This window comes from Lepidothrix coronata, unplaced genomic scaffold, assembly GCF_001604755.1.
Source record: "Lepidothrix coronata isolate B3197 unplaced genomic scaffold, Lepidothrix_coronata-1.0 Scaffold294, whole genome shotgun sequence".
NCBI lineage: Eukaryota > Metazoa > Chordata > Aves > Passeriformes > Pipridae > Lepidothrix > Lepidothrix coronata.
In genome coordinates this window covers 29,024-47,692 of record NW_016690474.1, presented here as the reverse complement: position 1 = coordinate 47,692, position 18,669 = coordinate 29,024, and the positions used below count along the sequence as shown (strand labels likewise).

Sequence of the window (18,669 nt, the reverse complement as noted above, 5' to 3'; positions counted from 1 at the left end):
CAGTAGAAATATATATAAAAAAAGGGTGCATAAGTACATTTTCACAGTGCGCTGAATTTTTTTTTATTTACAAAATAGCTTCTTATAGTGAATAAAAACAAAATAATGTGCTGGTTGAAATAACTGATTTGATTAAAAGGTGCTGTAAAAAGAATCCCTAAACGTTCTACTGCGGCCTCATAACAGACAATAAACAAGGAGAAACGACTAATTACTTATAAATCAAATATAGATTATATAAATCAAAATACTTCTGGGAAAAATGTATTTCAGTTCGAAGTTCTTGGGTATTTTTTTCCCAGGAATTTCTTTTCCTACTGTAAAGAAATGCCAATGTTCAAATACTAAAATTTCTGGGGACCTAGAATATAAATTCTTGAAGATTATTTGAGATTTAAAACAGGCAGAGTCCTTTAAAATGTATCTATTGTATGGTCTGCAGGAGAAAATAAAATTAAAACAAAAAAAACCAAAACAACAAAAAACCCCACCAATTCAGATGACAAGAAATCATCAATGGAAAATAAAAATAATAATAATAATAAAAAAATGAAAGACATCTCCAAGAAAATATTTTCCTTTCTATACCCACTAATTTGCGATGTTTTAAATTTACTATCAAGATAGATCCTCCACAGAACTTCCTTCATTACTGATGTCTCTGAAATCCTTATTCAGTACCTTCGAGGTTTATTATTACTTTTTGACATTAAATGCATTGCTTAAAAACATACAGTAATTGTAATTTTTTTCACTATGGTTTACCTGAGCAGTCATTCAAGATACAGTTTGGATTGCAATGGAAGAAAACCAGATCATGTGTCCCCATCGACCTCCTCACGTTAATCAGCTCTCGCATCGTGGCCACAAAGAGTCTTCTCTCAAATAGTAAGGTCGTAGAAGTATTTACAAGTTTCTCAGAAAATCGTGTCTTAATTGAAAGTGTATCTCTTGGGGCTGGGCATGTGGACTTTACAGTCTGTCAGTGATACTGGCTGGCTGTTTGGGATTTCAGGAGAGCTGTCAATTTTAACCATTTGCTACAGCATTATTAAAAAAAAAAAAAAAAAGAAAGAAAGAAAAGCTATAATCCAAAGATACAGATCTCTTGTTCTGAAAGAAGAGGTTCATTGTCTTTTTTTCTTTTTAATTATTATTAATAATTATTTTAATCTGAACACGAAAAAAAGTTCTGAAACTCTTGAATTACTGCTTCTCCATTTTTAATCCGTTAACTGGTAGTCTTCAATTTGTTGATCACTTTTTTCTCTTTGACTCTTCTGTTTTGGAACCAGATTGTGACCTGTCTCTCTGATAGATTTGTAGTCGCCGAAATCCTCCTCCGTTTGTCTTTGGTAATGAATTTATTTGTAGCATATTCCCTTTCGAGTTCTTTTAACTGGACCTTTGTGTAAGGCACTCGTTTCTTTCTTCCACGTCTGTACGAGTTCGCATCCGAGGGATGAGAAACGACGTCTGGAACAGAAAAACCATGCGGGCAAGCGTTAGAAAATCGCTCGAACCGCTTAGGACATCTTCAATTGATATAAGGGTTAGAGTTACAGCGCACTCCTCTGCCTGCCCCGCTCCGGTTTAGCTACTAATGCCCGGCTCAGCATTGGGGATTCCTCTTTCCTGGCCGCCGCAGACAGCTTCTAGGCAGGGAAAGGCTCGCTTCTGTCAGACAGACAAATAATAACAAACCCACGTAGCCCGGACAGGGACTCTGGGAAGGATCAAGAGGGGCTGCAGCGATTTACCCAGCCTGCGTGCTCCGTGGTCTATGGAAAATAATACCACAGACCTTCCCGCGGCCCTTTTCAGCTGTTTCCTCTCCCGGGGCCGGCGTCGGGGCCGGCCAGGCGAGGCGGGATGTGCCGTGCGCCGGCGGGGGGCAGGGGGCGGCACCGGTGCCGTTTCAGCGGCGCCGGGGCATGTGCGGACCGGGGCAGGGTGGGACAGGGGACCGCGGGAGGAGCGGGGAAGGGTCAGTCTGGAGGGTGATCCCGGAGCCCTGCAGGCGGGATACCCGGGAGGAACGAGCGGGGGAAGAAGGAAAGAAGGGACAGGGGGAGCCATGCAGGTGTATTACCCGGGAGGGTGGATTTCCAGAGGTGAGGCGGCTGGCTCTGTTCCTTGGGACAGTACACTTGGCCGTTCCACCCGTTGGTGATGGCCCAAGGCTGGTAGCTGTCCATGGGGAGCAGGGGGTCGTGGCGCGGCTCCCCGGGGCCGCCGATGGCCGGCACCACGGGCATATCCAGATAACCGGGCACCGGCTGATAGGGCCCGGCGGCGTAACCCTGGTAGAAGGCGAACTCCTTGGCCCGCGACGTGAACTCCTCGCCGGAGACCGAGGTGTCCATGTACTTGTCGGCGAAGGTGGAGGCGGGCTGGGCGCAGGACTTGATGGCGTTGTGATGGGTCATGCGACAGGGGTAGTAGCCGCTGCCGAAGTAGCCGTAGGGCAGCGCGGCCCCGGAGGAGCTCTGCACGGCGGCCGAGCAGGGGCTGCACTGCTTGACAGCGGGCTCGGCCATGCCGGCTGCGGGGGCCTCGCTGGAGGTGTAGGCGGCGGCGCTGGGGGCAGCCAGGGGCGCGGGGTGAGCCATCAGGTTGCGGCAGGGGTTGGCCGCCGCCGCCGCCGCGAAGTTGCTGCCGGCGTGAAATCCGTCCATGTTCTTATTGATCTCATCCAGGCTGTTGTCGTAGAGGAACATGACGGGCTCGATCCAGCGGGGGTGGAGGAGCACGGAGGCTGTCATAGCCCGCTCCGCATTGAGACTAGTGGCTCTTTTTTAAAAGCCCCAAAGACTGAAAAAAGAGATACTCAATCTCCGGGACTTGACCAGGGCTGACGCGCCAGCGTCGCGCCAGTCCGGCCCTCATTGGCCCGCCCGCCCCCACGTGATATGCAAAGCAGCTGATAAACATCTGAGGGAATAAAGTGGAGATAATTAAATAACGCAATCAGCGCGCGGGGCCGGGTCCCGGCCCGGGGCGCGGGCACGGGCATGGGCGCGGGCACGGCGCGGTCCCACCGCCGCCGCGCGGGACGCGGGCGACGCGGGGGGGGGAACCCGCCCGTCCCTCCTCCCTCCCTCCCTCCCTCCTTCCTCCCTCCGGCCCTCCCTCGCCATCGAGGCGTGAGCTTTTTGGCCCCGTTGTTGTCGCGGCGCGCCCCCCGAGGTACAGGGCTCCCCCCGGCACCCCGCCTGAATCTCCCCTGGGCTGCTTTCCGTGGGCCCTCCCTGTCCCGAGCGCCGCGGAAACCCCGAAGGCCTCCCCTCGTCTCCGGGGGAAGATGAGCCGCACCCCTTCGACCCCCTTCCTCCACTGGTCTGAGCCGCCGCTGGCGGGGCCTCGGCCGGGTGACGCGGGGAGCCCACCGCAAGCTGCGGGCGGAGAAGCGTTCTCCGGGCGCAAGGCCGGGACGCATAAGGCTCTCGGAACAGAGCCTCCCGGGGCTCCTTTCTGGGTGGTTTTTTCCTTCCTTCCCGCCCGTCGCAAGCCCAAGACCCATCTCGCTCTTCTCGCCACGAAGCCTCAGAAGTCAGATAAGAGGAACAGACCGGGAACCCCCCATTTTATTTACTACTATCTTTTAGAAAGGGCTTGGGGAGCGGGAGGGTTAACTGGATGTTCATCGCGATTCCGCTGTATTATTTGTTGCCGTAATAATAAAATCCGGGCCTACAATTCGACTTGAATCTTTTACGGCTGTAAAATATCACATCGGCTTATATAGTGTGTGCACGGACACATAGCTCTTTGTGTGTGTGTGTGCGCTGGAAAAACAAAAGGGATCATCAGTTGAAAAATATTTTTTTTTGTGAAGGTTGTACCACTTTGCAAGCGAATGCTAGGGAAAAACAAACCAAGTGCGTTCTCTTTTCGTGATAGATTTTTCATAGGACGAAATAATTTCGATTTTTAATCATTCCACCACCTCGGCGGATGCTTTTCCCCACAAGCTTTTCGCGCACAACCTTGAACTCAAAACACTCCATCACTGAGCTATCAATAAACTTGACCTAAACCAGCGTTCATCTCATCGTTAACAGCTCTCAGCTCTCACGCGTGTGCACAAAACAGCCACAAATACTCCCATCCTGAAAACTAATTTTTTTTCCCAGTTGCATGTTGCTTTGTTTTGAGCCTGACAGCTCGGCGTATTTATTATCCTATTGTGCTTCCCATTGACGTTGTAGCATTGTTTTGCCCGCATGGCTACAAGCGCAGAGCAATCCCGGGACGCACATCGTTACCGAGCAGGCTTTTCCTTGCCTAGCGCAGAGTTGCCAGCCATGAGAAATAGTTCTTTGGCGCCCAAGGATTTTTTTTCAAGGTACTTTTTCCGTGCCATGAGTTAGGATACCTGAAGTCCTGTCATCCCCTGCTAATTTGGCAGCATTTAGCCGCTTTTTTCCTTCATTGTAGCCAATAAATAGTTCCCATTTTCACTTCGCATACTCTTTTCCGCATTCTTCCTCATGGCCAAAAGCAAATATTTATTCCCCGCATATTTTTCCTTTTCTTTCAGGCTCCAGTTTTGAAACCTGTGGATTCCCCCGGCCAAACATTGCTTGACTGGCATGAATTGATGTTTCCCTCTGGTTTCTCGAGGGTGCTTCTGAAAATCGCGTTGCAGGACGAGGGGGGAGAAGTGGGAAGGGAAGACAGCTCTATGGGGCAGCGCTGTTTTACATACGGGTTAGGCACGGCTAGAGGCCAAGGTCAAGTTGAAAGTTGCAGTCTAGCCAATGTGAGGACTGTCATTCACAGCCCGAAGATCTGTCTGATTTGTTAAAAAGCGGGTAGCCATGAGAACACTAATCTCTCCAGCTCCCCTCTCCCCCCCTACCCAGCCCGCCTCCCCTCTCCAAACTCCCTTCACCCTCAGCCTCAGAGGTTTTCTCGCTTATCTGGCTCTACTTTTCAAGCTACTTTCCATAAGGAGAGTGAAGCCATGTGAAACCGTAGCTTTCAGCCCCGGTGCAAACTGTACAAATATTGGAGGGGTGTGGGGGGATCAAGGCGACGGGAAAGCGGGAGCATCCGGTCTGCTCAGTTTTAGTGGTTGTTTTTTTGTTTTGTTTACCCACTTGAGGCTGTTCCTGCCTTATGTGTTACAGGGAGAAGGGAGATTAGATTAGAGAGCTTTCTCTTCTCCCTTCTCTGCATCTCTCCCTCGCTCTACAGCTCTATTTAATAGTTAGGGACGAAGGCCGTGCTTTTCACTGCTGATAAGAGCAGTAATACAACCCTGTTTGCCATGATGTAGGGGTGATTTCGGGAATGAGATTGTTTCCTCAAAACAGGCAAAATGACATCTGCAGGGTGTGTATGTACCACTGGAAAAAAAGTTATTGTCGGACATAGGATTTCACGCCTTTGCTTTGGTTTCCTAATTTGAATCACTTTTAATAAATTGTTGACACCGAGAGAGAAGAAAAGCCTTGCCAACTATTTTTGATGCCCGCGATACCCAATTTTCATTCCTCAGCTATAATTTCTTCCTGCCTTAGTGGGGATCTACCATTGAATATTAGAAAGGAACCGTGAGGGCTGAAGGCATGGAGCAGAACAGATGTTCTTCGAAACTCATGGACCCTGTAATGAACACCCGGGATAAAAATATGCCCGAGCTTACTCCCCTGCCTTGAACATATACCATTCCCTACCAGTTGTGGAAGAGCTTTTACTTTTTGCAACGTAAGTCTTGAAATGTGTTGCATAAATCAACCAAAACTAAGGAGGAGTTTACCTGAAGCCACTGTTTGATTTGATCGTCTTTGAAAAATTTACTTGATAATTGAATGCTTCCATACATGCAACCGACAGACCAATCAAAGCTTCTTCCAAATTTTTTTTGTATTTTTCACGCAAAATAAAGTTAGAATACAGCACATACGAGCGTATGGTAGAACCATAGCAATTTCCAGAAGAGCTGATGCAGACCTGCGAACTGCTTTGCATTTATATAGAGTGTAAAACAACTTGGAGAGAAATGCATCTGTTGAATCGTTTCCTCTAAAACGAGTATTAATTCCTTGGGGAGCAAGACGATGAACAACCATGATCGGTAGGAGGATTTTAAAAGGTCCTGAGTCTTTTCATAGCCAGGCAGTTTCTAACTGGGGCTCCTATCCGGCAGTGGTCACCCGGTACACGGACATGCCCATCTCAGCTATTACAAAAAGATTAAGTGGCACTTTCTTCCCTTGACTGCACTGAGAGTGGTCAGACACATTTCACCCACTTCACTGGTGTAAGAAAGAGCAAAATTTGGCCCTTACAAGTGCTTTAAACCATGTCAATGTGTGTTCCTGACGCTATGAAACCAAGGATGATCTTGCCGCAATGAGGACTGAAGCAAATTGGACTTAAAGGTGAAAATATAAATTATTTTTAAAACTCTCTACGTGATAGGAATATGTCCACTCTCTTTTTTCTAAAGAGGCCCTAAAATTTCGCTTTTCTTAGAGAACCCAAAAGGTCTTGCAGTTGAATGTCAGGTTTTGCAAATACGGAGTTGTCGGCTGAGTATCTAAAAGGCTTTTTTTTCCCCAAACCAGTCTTGGAGTGATAACACACACATGCACCCTCCACAGCCCTGCCGCGGGAATGCCCGACTGAGGGAAAGGCTGATTTCTTGTAGGAGAATCACAATCGTACGAATGCAGAAAAAAAAATCCCAAACTGTTGCCCAAAGAAATCCAGCCTAGTTTTTCATCCACTGCTTAGAGCTAATTAATGAGCATGAAGAAAAAAAATCGTGTCTGATTGCTGAAAATATACGTTTGTCACGGAGTTAAATCCCTCTAAACCCGCTAAAAGATCTTAGCTGATAATGGAGGAGCTAGAGGGTGATCTTAGTTACTAATAATACTCTCCATTCTGCAGAGCTCAGGAGTCTTGGAAGACGGGGGAGTAAAGTGATAGCAGGAGCAAGAGCCTTAATCGAATTTGATTTTCATGAGCAAATGAAATTTACCTGCCAAAAGTGTAATTTGGAGCAGTCCTGTCACCGCTGTTTTCTTCCACAATTTCTAATTGAGATAAACATTCCTTAGTCCGTTTTAAAGACACTTTGTATTTCAGGATATTCATGTGTTTCTAATGGAAGTAAACAGCTTTACGAGCGGGTTTCGCAGGACATCTTAACTCTCTCCCTCCCACTGCGTGCTAAGGGGGGGTGTGCTCAGATAATTACAAAATAAGAAAAATTTGTAACAGCTAATGCTGAAGGGGAAGAGTCCGAGAAAATTTGCGAAGGCGTCCTAAAAATTCTCAGGCGCACACTACATATGGACCTACCTATTTCAGTCGATCCAAACATTCAAAAATCACCTCCTATAAAAAAGGTGCGTTCGAAAACAATGTCACTGCTTTCACCCGAAGTGTGGAACATGGACTAATCTTAATGGAGCCAGGTCTCAGAAGACCGCTTCACTCTGTGGGTTTGGGGGTTTTCTTGTTTGTTTGAGGGGGTTTGTTGTTGTTTTTGTTGGTTTTTTTTTAAATATTTCCTCCCCCAGTTTTAGCTCCAGAAAACGCGGTGGAGATATTTCATGTGTTTAGAAATGAAAATGGGAAGGATCCTGAAATCTGTCTCGCGGACAAGGTCTCTTTTCTGATTCGTTTTGCTTTGCTTTACATTTTTATTTGTAATATATTCACAAGCGTATTTTCGGCGGGATGGTGGGGCGGTGAGCTAGCTTTCTGTTTATATTTGGCGGGTGAACACAGCAGAAGCCTGGCGTTATGTGTTGGTAGTCCACAGAAAATATTTTACTTAAACTGCCGTGTAAATGCAGCGATAAAGAGAATCCACTGCAGGCTCTCTGTCAACCGCAGGCTGCTTGAACGCCGTAATAAAGCACCCCCCCCCATCGATTTCAATTAATTTTGCCATGCAAACTAAGACGGATTTATTCGCCATCAGCTCTGCTCTGTCGCGCAAAGGGTGACGAAAAAGTTTTTATTTTTCCTTAGTAAATTCTGATAAGCCAGGAGGCCTGGCTGGCGGTGCAGGAGTTTATCAGGTCGATTCCATCTAGTTGAAAATGTTCTAGTATGAACGTGTAGTAGCAACAGACAACAAAATGATACTGAAGTTACTCTTCTTTAATTTTGTTGGGCTTATCCTCCGATTTTCAAGATTTAGCATTTTGAGGGTAAATTAATTTCTCACCTAACCTACCAGGAGGTCATATTTTTTTTGGAAAAAAAAAAAAAAAGAAAAGAAAGGCAGGGTACAGTAAGCTGCAATAACATATCCTCTCTATTTCTGCTGGGAGCTTGTCATAATTGCTACCACATGATCACATGGTGTATTGTTGCAGCCTGATTACAATTAAACTTATCCCTCCACCTTTTTCATTAGGGGAAGAAAAAAAAAAGTTCTTCCTGAGCTCCAGGCCCACTTTGTGCTGCTTATTTCCCTTTGAAAAGCTGTCGGAGAGAAGCCGAAGTCGCTCTTTCCTTTACAGTGCGAGAGAAAGCGTTTCCAAAAAGCCCTTCTCACCATAACTTTCTTGTAATAGCGTGACATTTACACATAGCGTCCGACCAGGGGGGCTCAGGGGCAAGAGGGGAAGCTGCTGCTCTCTGCAAGAAGTTGCAGGGTCTTTATTTTATTTTTTTTTTCACGCTGAGTCCAAAGGCGTATCTTCACCTAGGGAGGGAAACAATGAGAATCTCAATGCTAAAGACGCCTGTGCGCGATATCTAGAGAAAGAAAGGAGAGAGAGAGGGGAAAAAAAATCATACAGGAAACATTGGACATGTTTGCCTTTACTGGAAGACAGCTGTTTGAGTACATTCTCCAAGAGGGTTTTTTGGTTCCCTTTTCAGAAGTGGTTTTAGTGATTAAAACATTGACTCGATGGAGGCAGTTTATCTCTAATGTCTGGATCTGTCTAACAGCTCTTTTTCCTCACTTTTCCAACCCTTTGCTCAGTTGAGACTGTACATATCCGGGGCTGTAATCACGGCTGTTTTAAGAAATATTTTGAGAGGTGTGGGCACTCACCACACTGACGGGAGAAGCGGACGACCCTAGCTGGAAGGTACCTGAGCCACGAGTGGAAATCTTGCCCGGGGAGAGGGGAAAAACAAACAAACAAACAGACAAAGAAATCCCACCAAACCACATTGGGTCTGGCAAACCCCTGCAACTCTGTCAAATGTGGTGGAGAGGGGCGAGAACGGGTGCGGGAGAAGTCTCGTGGCTGCAGTCCCATGCCCCTCTGGCTCCTCCAGCAGGCCGGGTGGTTGCAGGGCCGCCTCGGGGCTCGCCCTGCCCTCCCGCCGCCGCCCCGCATGGAAGGCCCGGGCCGGCTCTTCCACACCCGCCCGGCGCCGGGCCGCAGCTCGGCAGTCGCCCAGAGACACACCTGTGCCGGGCCACCCGGTCAGGCTGCCAGCTCCTGCCCACGGGAGGCCCTAAGGTAGCGCCTCGGGACCTTCCCACGACTCCTTTCATGCCCCGGGCGCAGACGGGGCTGATTTTTGGCTGTTTGTATTTTCTGCTCTGCAGGCGCATAGAGGTGCTTCTGCCGGCAGCGGGCGAGAAGGGAGGTACGTGGCCACCGGTGCCGTGGGGAAGCGCGCACCCACACAGGCATCAGGCTTGCACACCTTAAAAAGCTACTGTGTTCCCTCGCCCTGGCTGGTGTGTGTGTGTGACCGCACGAGTGCCTCTCGCCTTGCCACACGCTATGCTCATCTCTCCGCTCAGAGTCCTGCTGGAGGAAGGAGCAGAGCGGGGCATCCTCTCCCACCCGTAGGCGCATCCCACCTCTGGTCTGGCGAAAGCCCTCTTCTTGTTTGGGTGGGACCCCGCAGGGACAGCCCTGGAGGCACATTTTACAAAGAGCAACGCACCATTTGCGCCGGTCTGTGGTCAGTTCGGAGCAGAAAGAAGCAGATGGATTCTGCTGAGTCCTCAACACTGCTTAAATGACCTTCGTCCATGTCGTGGGTGCTCCCAGTACCAACCAACCACCTCCCAGCAGAAAGCTACTCGATACCGTGACATGATCCCTTGTTCTTCAATTAGCTTTACATTTCATCAAGCACATGCATTTCTGTTAAAAGTTTATTTGGTAAAAACTCAGTAAACCCAGGGTCTAGAAAATGCTTTCTAGCGCCTAGAATACATTTCTCAGGTATATATAATACGTGCTGTCTTTAATGACAAGAGACATTTGCTACTCTTCATGTTAGATGGAACTAATGTCTTTCTATCCATACCGTGAACATATTTTCTACATACGAATTATACAGTGTTTTCCTTTAAACATAACACCAGCCAAATGCAGGCTAGTCGATAACTTGCATCTATGGGTAAGCATATTACTCCCATTTTGCTGAATCATGAATTTTTCCAAAGCTTATTGCATTTTATGTCTTCTTTAGATAAGCAGTTACATATGTGGCTCTGTTGAAGGTTAAATCCCATTCTTACATACACGACAGCTGACTATACTTCCATGAGGTTCTTTACTCTGGAATCAGCTAAAAGCTGAGACTCGTGGCTCGCCGGGAAAGACGGGAGCGGAGTCAGTCCCTAATGTGGACTGTCCGCATACAGCAGACTCCAGCGGTTAGCATCTGTCCACGCCTGGACTTAGATCTTCTCATCTGGGGTTCGGATTTTGTCTGCCTGAGCACACCGGATGGGAGTCTTTGAGGATGGCCGTCAGCCAGACCACCGGCACCGTCTGGCATTGCCACCCTGTGCCCCTCACATCCACGTGCGGGAGTGACATGGGGACACAGATTCTTCCATCCTCTCCAGGGACAGGGGAACGGGGGAAGAGTATGGATAGCTTCAGCCCAGCAAAAGCAATCCTGTTGCAGTCCTGGGAGCCTTCGGAGAGATACCCAGGGAGAAGGAGCCAGGCTGGTGCCAAGGGGTTGAAGCAGAGCTGAGGGCACACGCCAAGGTTCCCACGCTCCAAAGACAATTCGCAAAGTCCCGGGAGCCAAAGTATATTTAGTCCAATAATGGCACAGAGAAAAGGGAGTGGTTTCATAGCAACCCCTCTGACATGCAAAATAATGAGCGACTGAACAATGAAGGTTAGTCTCTAGGCAAGCATGCCCCCTGGTCTTCTAGCACAGATACCTAAAGGAAGAAATTCCCTCATCCCCTCGCACGCAACCCGAGGCCATTTTCCTGCCGATGTAGCTGCCTTGGTGCCAGCGAGCAAATATCCTCGCTTGGAGTCGCTTCCTTCCCGTTGTGGGGAAGATACTCGCTGCCTGCCAGTAATTACCAATTGTCATCCACTTTCACAAGACCATATTTCTTTGAAATTTCTCTTGCCGAGTGGGGGGGACCATGTCAAATACTCTGTCATCTCCCGGTCCGGCCTGCTGCCACACTGCCCCCCTGAAAAAAAGAAAAAGTAGAAGGGGAACCCAAAACAGCTGAATGTAACATAAAGCTACATGTCGTAGGTTGTGTTGCAAAGGAAACATAAAAGCTGGTGTGCCCTTGCTCACAGAAGTATCTGTATCCGCCAAACGCTTTTTCTCGCTGTTGTCAGGTAAACAAATTGTCAGTCTAGGGGCTCTGCCTAGAGAAGTCCAATACGCCGTGTGGACGCGGATCCTGATCTCCTGTCTGTGCGTGAAGACATGAGAAGCTGGACAGGTTAAGCGGATCAGACCATTGGTGTACGGACCGGAGGAGCGAGGGCATGCCCCACGGCCCCGGCCCAGGAGCCCACCTGCTGCTGGGGGAACGCTATGCTCCCTCTCCCAAATCCGTCAGAAAGTTTTACCGCAAGGAATAATTTCACTGTGAGGTGATGAAGGCAAGAATAGGCACGTCATCCCCACATCGGGTGATGTAAATATTCGACAAATAAAGGAGAGGGAGCTTGTCTGACATATTAATTTTAGAGGGATTCTGGAGGCAGGAGGGTTCCGGGTCTGTGCCTACTCTGGGAGTCACTAAAAGAGAGGTCGGAAGTTTATGCTGAGGTTCCTAGGAAGTTTGGACAGTGCCTAGCTAATCAAGTAATCGTAATTTCATAATTAGTTTTCATTCAAGGTCTCATCTTTGGTAGATGGCAAGACCACGGCAAAAGGAAAAAAAAAGTCCACGTTAGCTAGGAAGATGAAATTATGTATACAACTATCCCAGTTAGAGAATTAAGATTAAGGTGTACTTGTGCCTGGGTGTGTGTGTGTGTCATGGATTGTACTACTTTTTTTAACAATAACCGCAGGATCGAAACCTTAAAAACTGTGAGCAAGAATATCCTAGCTGACATAAAAGTTGCCCAATAAAAAATGAGAATCCCATATAACTCCACAGCGGAAATCGGTTAGCAAGTATCTTCTGCCCGTTTGCAAACATCAAATGTTCCTGCCATATGTCCGTTCTTATTTGTATACCATCTAAAAAACCTGAAACGTATATAAGCGATATTAAAACAAAACATGAAAGATTTTCTCAGAAATCTGTGAGAGGGGAATGTAGGTCTGAGGCGGAGGTTGAAAGAAGTAAAAAATCCAAGTGATGCTATTGCCAAAAACTTTAATATTGAATAACACAGCTGAAGCTTTTATCACGGTACGAAATTTACAGCCTAATAATTCAAACTTGTGTGCTCATTGCAAGTTGTCTCTTCCCCTTGCTGGGTACCCAAAGGAACAGTTTTGCTTTCCGAGGAGGGAAGTCTTTGGGAATGGCAGGTGACTGGCACCTTGAGTGAAAAGGGAGGGGAAGAGTAAAGGAAAGAATAGAAAATAAAATTATAGAAGATGGTGACTTTTTAGGATCAGAAGAGATTTTTGATAACTAGAGTGGAAATCGAAATGTGGGCTTTGTAGAATCACTGAAGGAAATAAACGACAAGGAAAACCCTACCTGGTAAAAAGAAACCCAAAGAAAAACCTGTGGGCTGGAAGAAGAGTAGTTTAAGTGTTCACAAGTTGGAGATCTCCCAGCATCCTCATCATTTGGGCAGATGATGGGGCTTCCCACATCTCAGTTGCAACATGATTAGATACCAACTAAGAACCTGGAGGTGATCTGAACTCCTCGGGCAAAGGAGGAAGGTGGGAAGGGAGGAGAGCACCCAGTTGAGAAAATATCCACCCATTTCCCCCAAATTCCCTCAAAATAGGAGCAATTCTGGCACTAGGTCCCGCTGCATCTTGGAAATGCCTGTCGTGCCCAAGGAGAAGCCACTTGTAAGACAGGGAAAACGTGGGACCTCCAGTCACGGAAGGAGTGGTCGCTCTAGTGCCAGTACATGCTTTAAAGCTCAAGGTCAACGCCTCTCCCTTGCCTCTCCCACCTTCCCCGGATACTCCGTCCTCTCCCTAAAACCCGTGGCGTAAATGCAAACATGAATTTCTGCCATGCCACTGGGGAAGCCTGGAGCCGAGCTCTACGTGTGGTTTACCCAGCCTCCCTCCCGTCTTTCCTGCTTATCCCTGCCGAGATCTGTGACCCAGAGGGGAGTAAAAAAGGGTCTGCGGTAAGCTCGGGTGTCCGCCGTCCCGCCGGAGTCGCGGACAGCAGTGTCCTGCCTGTCCCGGCTTGCTCGGGTGGCCCCACCGGGGGCCGGGGCAGGCTCCCGTCCCCTGCTGGCGATAACCATCAGGGATTTGCAAGTGTAAACGGAGCCCCGGAGGCTGCAGTGGGTGGGTATCCTTGCTTGGGTTTCGAGCACCGCCTGTGCCAAAGGGAGCGAGGCATCGGGCGGAGCAGCACGGTGGGTTGTGGGGTCGCCCCTATGGGGTTGAAGTCGACCGGGGGCCAGTCCCGGCGCAGCACAACCCGGGAGGGGGCCGGACTGGCACCGGGAGCCTCCAATGGCGGCGAGCGGGGGCCGCGCCGTGGGGCGCCGCCGTCCCCGCTCCGCACGGCGCCCGGCGGGGGCGGCGGCGGCGGCGGCCGGAGAAGAAGAGCGGAGAGCAGGGGAGCGGCGTGTCCGAGGAGCCGGGGTAAGCTCCTTCCTGCGGAGCGGAGGGATCGGGGTGCAATGGCGAGGCTTTCCCACTAGATGTCTGCGCAGCTAATGATAATCGAAGGCTCTGTCCTTCCCCGGGTGTATCCCCCAGAGCCCGACCTCCAGTCTTTTTCAGGTCTGTCACCCTCTTAGAAATTAAATACCTTTCCCCCATACCATCTCGTTTGGTATTTTTCTCCTCCTTCTTGTTTCTTTTTTTCTTTAAAGAGATTTGGCTAGAATAAAATACGGATTTCTCCACAGAGGAAGCTTTCTGGTCTGCGAGTCATGCTATTGGAATCCTTTTATGACCTTTGATGTGTTTAAATAACACGGCAAAGCTACACACACACCTCGGATTAAACTTTAATCGTCCCAAGCCAAGGACATCCAGGTGGTAAACGACTTTACTTTGACATTTTTACTTTAGAACAATGTATGATCCCAGTCGCAGGTCAGAGAGACGTTTCCAGTCTTCTCATCCTTAGAAGCGTAAATACGCTTTACCTACAGATATTAAAAACTCGTCTCTCCTGTTACGTTATTAAAAAAAAACAAAACCGAAAAAATAAAAAACAAAAATCAAGGTTTCTGGGATTCTAGTTCTATCAGGTACCTCCAAAGGACGAGGGAAATGTTCCTCTCTGTTAAGCACTGCTCTGCCTCTCCTGGGATATGTGTGTGTATAATGTGTCATACAGGAGTTTAGACAAGTTTTATATACACATATATGTTTGTGTGTATGTTCCCTTTCTGCGGACAGGGATGCTCTACGGGTTGCTTTTAAAAAAAAAAAGTAATCTGCAGACTTTCTCTGTGGTCTCAGTGTGGTGTGAGAACCCAAAGTCAGTTTGGTTCATCACGAACAAAATAGTCTAACAAATAATGGAAGTATGTTCAAGAGAAATCTGGAACTCTTTATTTGGTCTGTTGGTAGCACCTGGTTTTAAATCAGACAAATTTGGATGAACACGTACAAAAGAGAGGGATTTGTGGGCCTTTTTATTGTCAAACAAAATTAGGGACAACTAAATTTTGCGCTGATTTTTACCAAAAGATCCTTGCTTAGCCTCGGCTTATGCTTGTCTTGGAAGCTGTGGAGCGCAGGGAGCTAAAGCCAAACCTTTCGCATGGAGTTTTAGGTCCTGAACTCAGTCATAGGAAAGGCCTAAATACGGGATATCCCATCCATCTTTGTTCCTCCCTTTCATCTCCGCTTTGACGCACTGAGACTTTACACCCACTTCGAGGAAAATTAAAATATGGTTAAATATGAGAAAACTTTTAAGAGAAAACTAGCAGGAGGGAGGTGGGATCGTGCAGCTCGTTTTGAGGGGGATGGTTAGAAATTCACGAGTCCAACTAGGTCGCGCAGTCTCACAGTGGGAGAGGTGAGATTTCGGCTCCACTCGGGAGTGGGATCAAGTTCAATTCCTCGCGAACAAAGTACTCTCGACCTTTCAAGCATAAAAAGCATGAGGGTGAACGGACAGTCAGACCTGGAGGAATGGCAGAAGGGAATCGAAAAGATTATCGACACCTTCCTCCCGGGGTCTGCCCCAGCTCTCTGACGATGGAGAATGCCACGCTCCCCACGGCTCCCCGCGGGAGGAACAGCAGAGCAAGGGGCGCCCAGGGCTGGAGAGGGGCAAGGCTGCTGGCACAGAGATCTGGGGTCGTGCACGGACCTTGCGACGCTCCTGAGACTTTACTCTGACCATTTCCAGAAGTCTGAGGGCGTGGAGTGCTAAATAAACATTTTCATAAAATTTCTCGTGATTTCGTGAATTGTAGGAGTAAAAGCCTCTGCTCCCCGCTCTTTCTCAGCCGCTGGTTACCCTTCCGTGCCTGGGCTGTGCCAGGCGGCGTTATTGCCTTATGTGCTGTTGCTACTGAGTAGAGATAAACCGGAGCGAACGAGACACGGTCGCCATAACCGCGGCTCCCCGAAAGACAATAGGCTGTTCTTTTTTTTTTTTTAAATCTCTGAAATCCCTGAGTCTAATTTTTTAGCTGTCCCTTCTGTCCTCCGCTTCTACTTATGAACTCAAGATGTTTAATGCTGGAAAAATAAATCAGTTGTTTTATACCCGGACAGAGCCTTTACTTGTGAAATTCGCTTCTTAAAAAAAAAAATAGTCTGGAAATAATTAACTCGTACAGTTGAGAACATTATGTTGCTTATACTGTAAACGTGTCCTTACACCTTTACAAGACGTTACAGAGGACTTACTCAACTAATTGAAACTGTTATATAGCAGCGTTATGTATTCAACATACTCGTTACATTTCATCTTTATGGACTTAAGAGTTTTATTCCTTTCACAGTGTTCTGATTTTTCTTCCCCCAGCAGCTGGTCGTTTAATGTGCAAGAAGGAGAGATACTAGAAAAGCTATGAAAAGAGAAGCAATTTAGTGTTGTTTGCTCTATAGCAGAGTAAGACAGATCACACCGTCACGGACAGAGTATTGAAAAAGGAGCTAGCTCGGAAAACATAAACTCCAAACATTTCTCCCTCATCCCAACAGTCCGGGCAGAAATACGCATATGTGCATCGGTTAGTTTCTACGCTAGCTGGATCGGGTGGTGGGACCTCCTGCTTCCCGTCTCCCCATTCAGCTGCATTCTTGAGGTGGGGAAGTGGGACAGGACAAAGCCGGGTGGGCAGCGAGATGCACTCTTCCCGCTGAGCACCAACGTGGGGTGGCGTTGGGCAACCCCACCGGCCGGCCACGGGGATATCCTCGTGTGGGTCCTGAGAACGGACACTGCAGCGTGGACCGTCTGCGTGTGTGTGTGTTTGTGTGTGCACTCACAAGGAGCAGCGAGATTGCTGCTGCGCGGGGTCCCACGCGCGATCTTTCCCGTCTCCTGCCCATCCTCTCCACCTCTCTACAATGTTCCTTTCCCGGCGAAGGCGACTTGCTCCTGCAGACAGTTTGTCCCTTCTGCTAGTAGTGAGGGAGCCCACAAGGAAGCGTTTTCACTGCTCCCACCAGTGTCACGCCTTCAGGAGCTGATGGAGACTTTTGTCCAGCCCGGAATAACTAGCACTCACATAGGTCAACACAAACGCCCGATTCACGGGGCACCGGAATAGAGACCAGGATGTGGGCTGCGCTCTGGGCTCAGATTTGTGCTGAAGACACAGTCCTACAATTATTATGTTGTGTTATTTTCAGTGCAAAGGGCAAGGGCTATTTCAGATGAATAAATTCGTCTCCCGCAGAGTTCGCCCCAAAAAACTCTTTCGTGGCTGATATTTAAAGAGAGAGCCTGGCATACCAAGAGGAAGGGCAAACTGAAGAAAGGAAATCTTCTAGTAGCTGGAAGGCCTCTTACAGGAGGAAGAGATGTACATATTCTCGAACTCGTGTACGAGCCAATACGCCTATACACCCATAGTTGTGTTTGTAGATGAGGAGTGTGTGTCTTTGAAAAGATGTTTTATGCAAAAACGTTTCCAGGAAAATGCTGGATTTTGAATTCTAGGAGCGAGGCTTTCCGCCCAGAAACCAGTCGGCATCCCTGTACTTTCCCTGGGCTGCCCAAGCAAGGAACCTCCCCGTCGAGATGTAGATAAACTAGGCTAGTCCTAGTCCGTAATCTCGCGTATTACTCAACTGCAGCGACGGGGGGGACGCAGAGCCGTGCAGGTGCCGGCAGCTCCGCCGCTCCCTGCGCAAGCCCGGCGGCCCTGCCCCGCTCCCGGTGGCTCTGCCCCGCTCCCCGCGAAGGGCCCGGCGGCGGGACGGCAGGTGATGCGGGAACCGCGGCCGCAGAAACATGTGCGCCGCACACATCGGCACTGTCTTCTCTTGACAAAGTGGATCTGTGATTAATGCCGACCGACGGTTCCCCTCGGCCCTGCTCCCCCTCCCCTTTTCTCCTCCCTCCCGACCCCTCCTCCCAAGGTCCTTCGCTGGTTTCGATAAAAGGCAGGATCTAAGCTTTCTCTCCCTCAAATCAAAGAAGTGTTACGATTGGCGAAACGAGGGGCAGATGGGGTATTTTCAAACATATTTCCAAACAATATGCAGCCGAGACGCCCGAAGTTTCTCGGGAAGGGAACATTGCCTAGTAAAAAAATGACGGTAACTAAATCAGTCATTTGAATCCCTGACGGGGTATCGTGGGACGGGGGGCAACTCCGGTGGGTGACTCTCCTTCCCGGACTCTGCTCATTAGAAAATTAATAGGAGGCGCCGGAGATTTACCCCGGGGTGTCAGAAGGGGAACAGGACGGCCAAGGCCGAGACATCGGGGAGAGCTCTGGCAAGCGAGGCTACGGGTAGCCGAGGTGCCCGTGGGCACTGCCCCGGGCAGCGTTCACCCCGCGCCCGCCCGCTCTGAGGTTTGCCCGTCCCATCGCCACCGCGTCGGGGCTGGGTGGGCTGTGTTCAGCTGTTTTGCTGTGGCCGAGGCTGCTTTTTTATTTTTTTCTGCGGAAGGTTAAGGGGGTGCAAAGTAAGATTTATAGGCCTCTGTGAAAAAGTGAAAATTAAAGCAAGTCTTTCAGGTGTAAAATAAAGTTTCTTTTAATAAAGGAAATAAAGTTTCGAGATTTATTTGCTCAATTTTTAAGTTGATAAACTCCATATTATTCCAAAGGGAAAAACTCTCGCTTACTGAGTGCACAAGGCAGGATTTACACTCTCACAGAGAAGTCATACTCTGAAAGAGAT

The 18,669-nt window shown here is 48.6% G+C and overlaps 1 protein-coding gene across 1 annotated transcript; it reads right to left on the bottom strand.

Moving 5' to 3' along the window:
* Positions 1-1,183: 1,183 nt before the first annotated feature.
* Positions 1,184-2,765, bottom strand: HOXA13 (homeobox A13). The gene is made up of 2 exons (XM_017837155.1): positions 2,093-2,765; positions 1,184-1,476 (listed from the first exon to the last, which is right to left on the bottom strand). Exons 1-2 carry the CDS (start codon positions 2,763-2,765, stop codon positions 1,232-1,234), a joined length of 918 nt encoding a protein of 305 aa, XP_017692644.1. The 3' UTR covers positions 1,184-1,231.
* Positions 2,766-18,669: the final 15,904 nt, after the last annotated feature.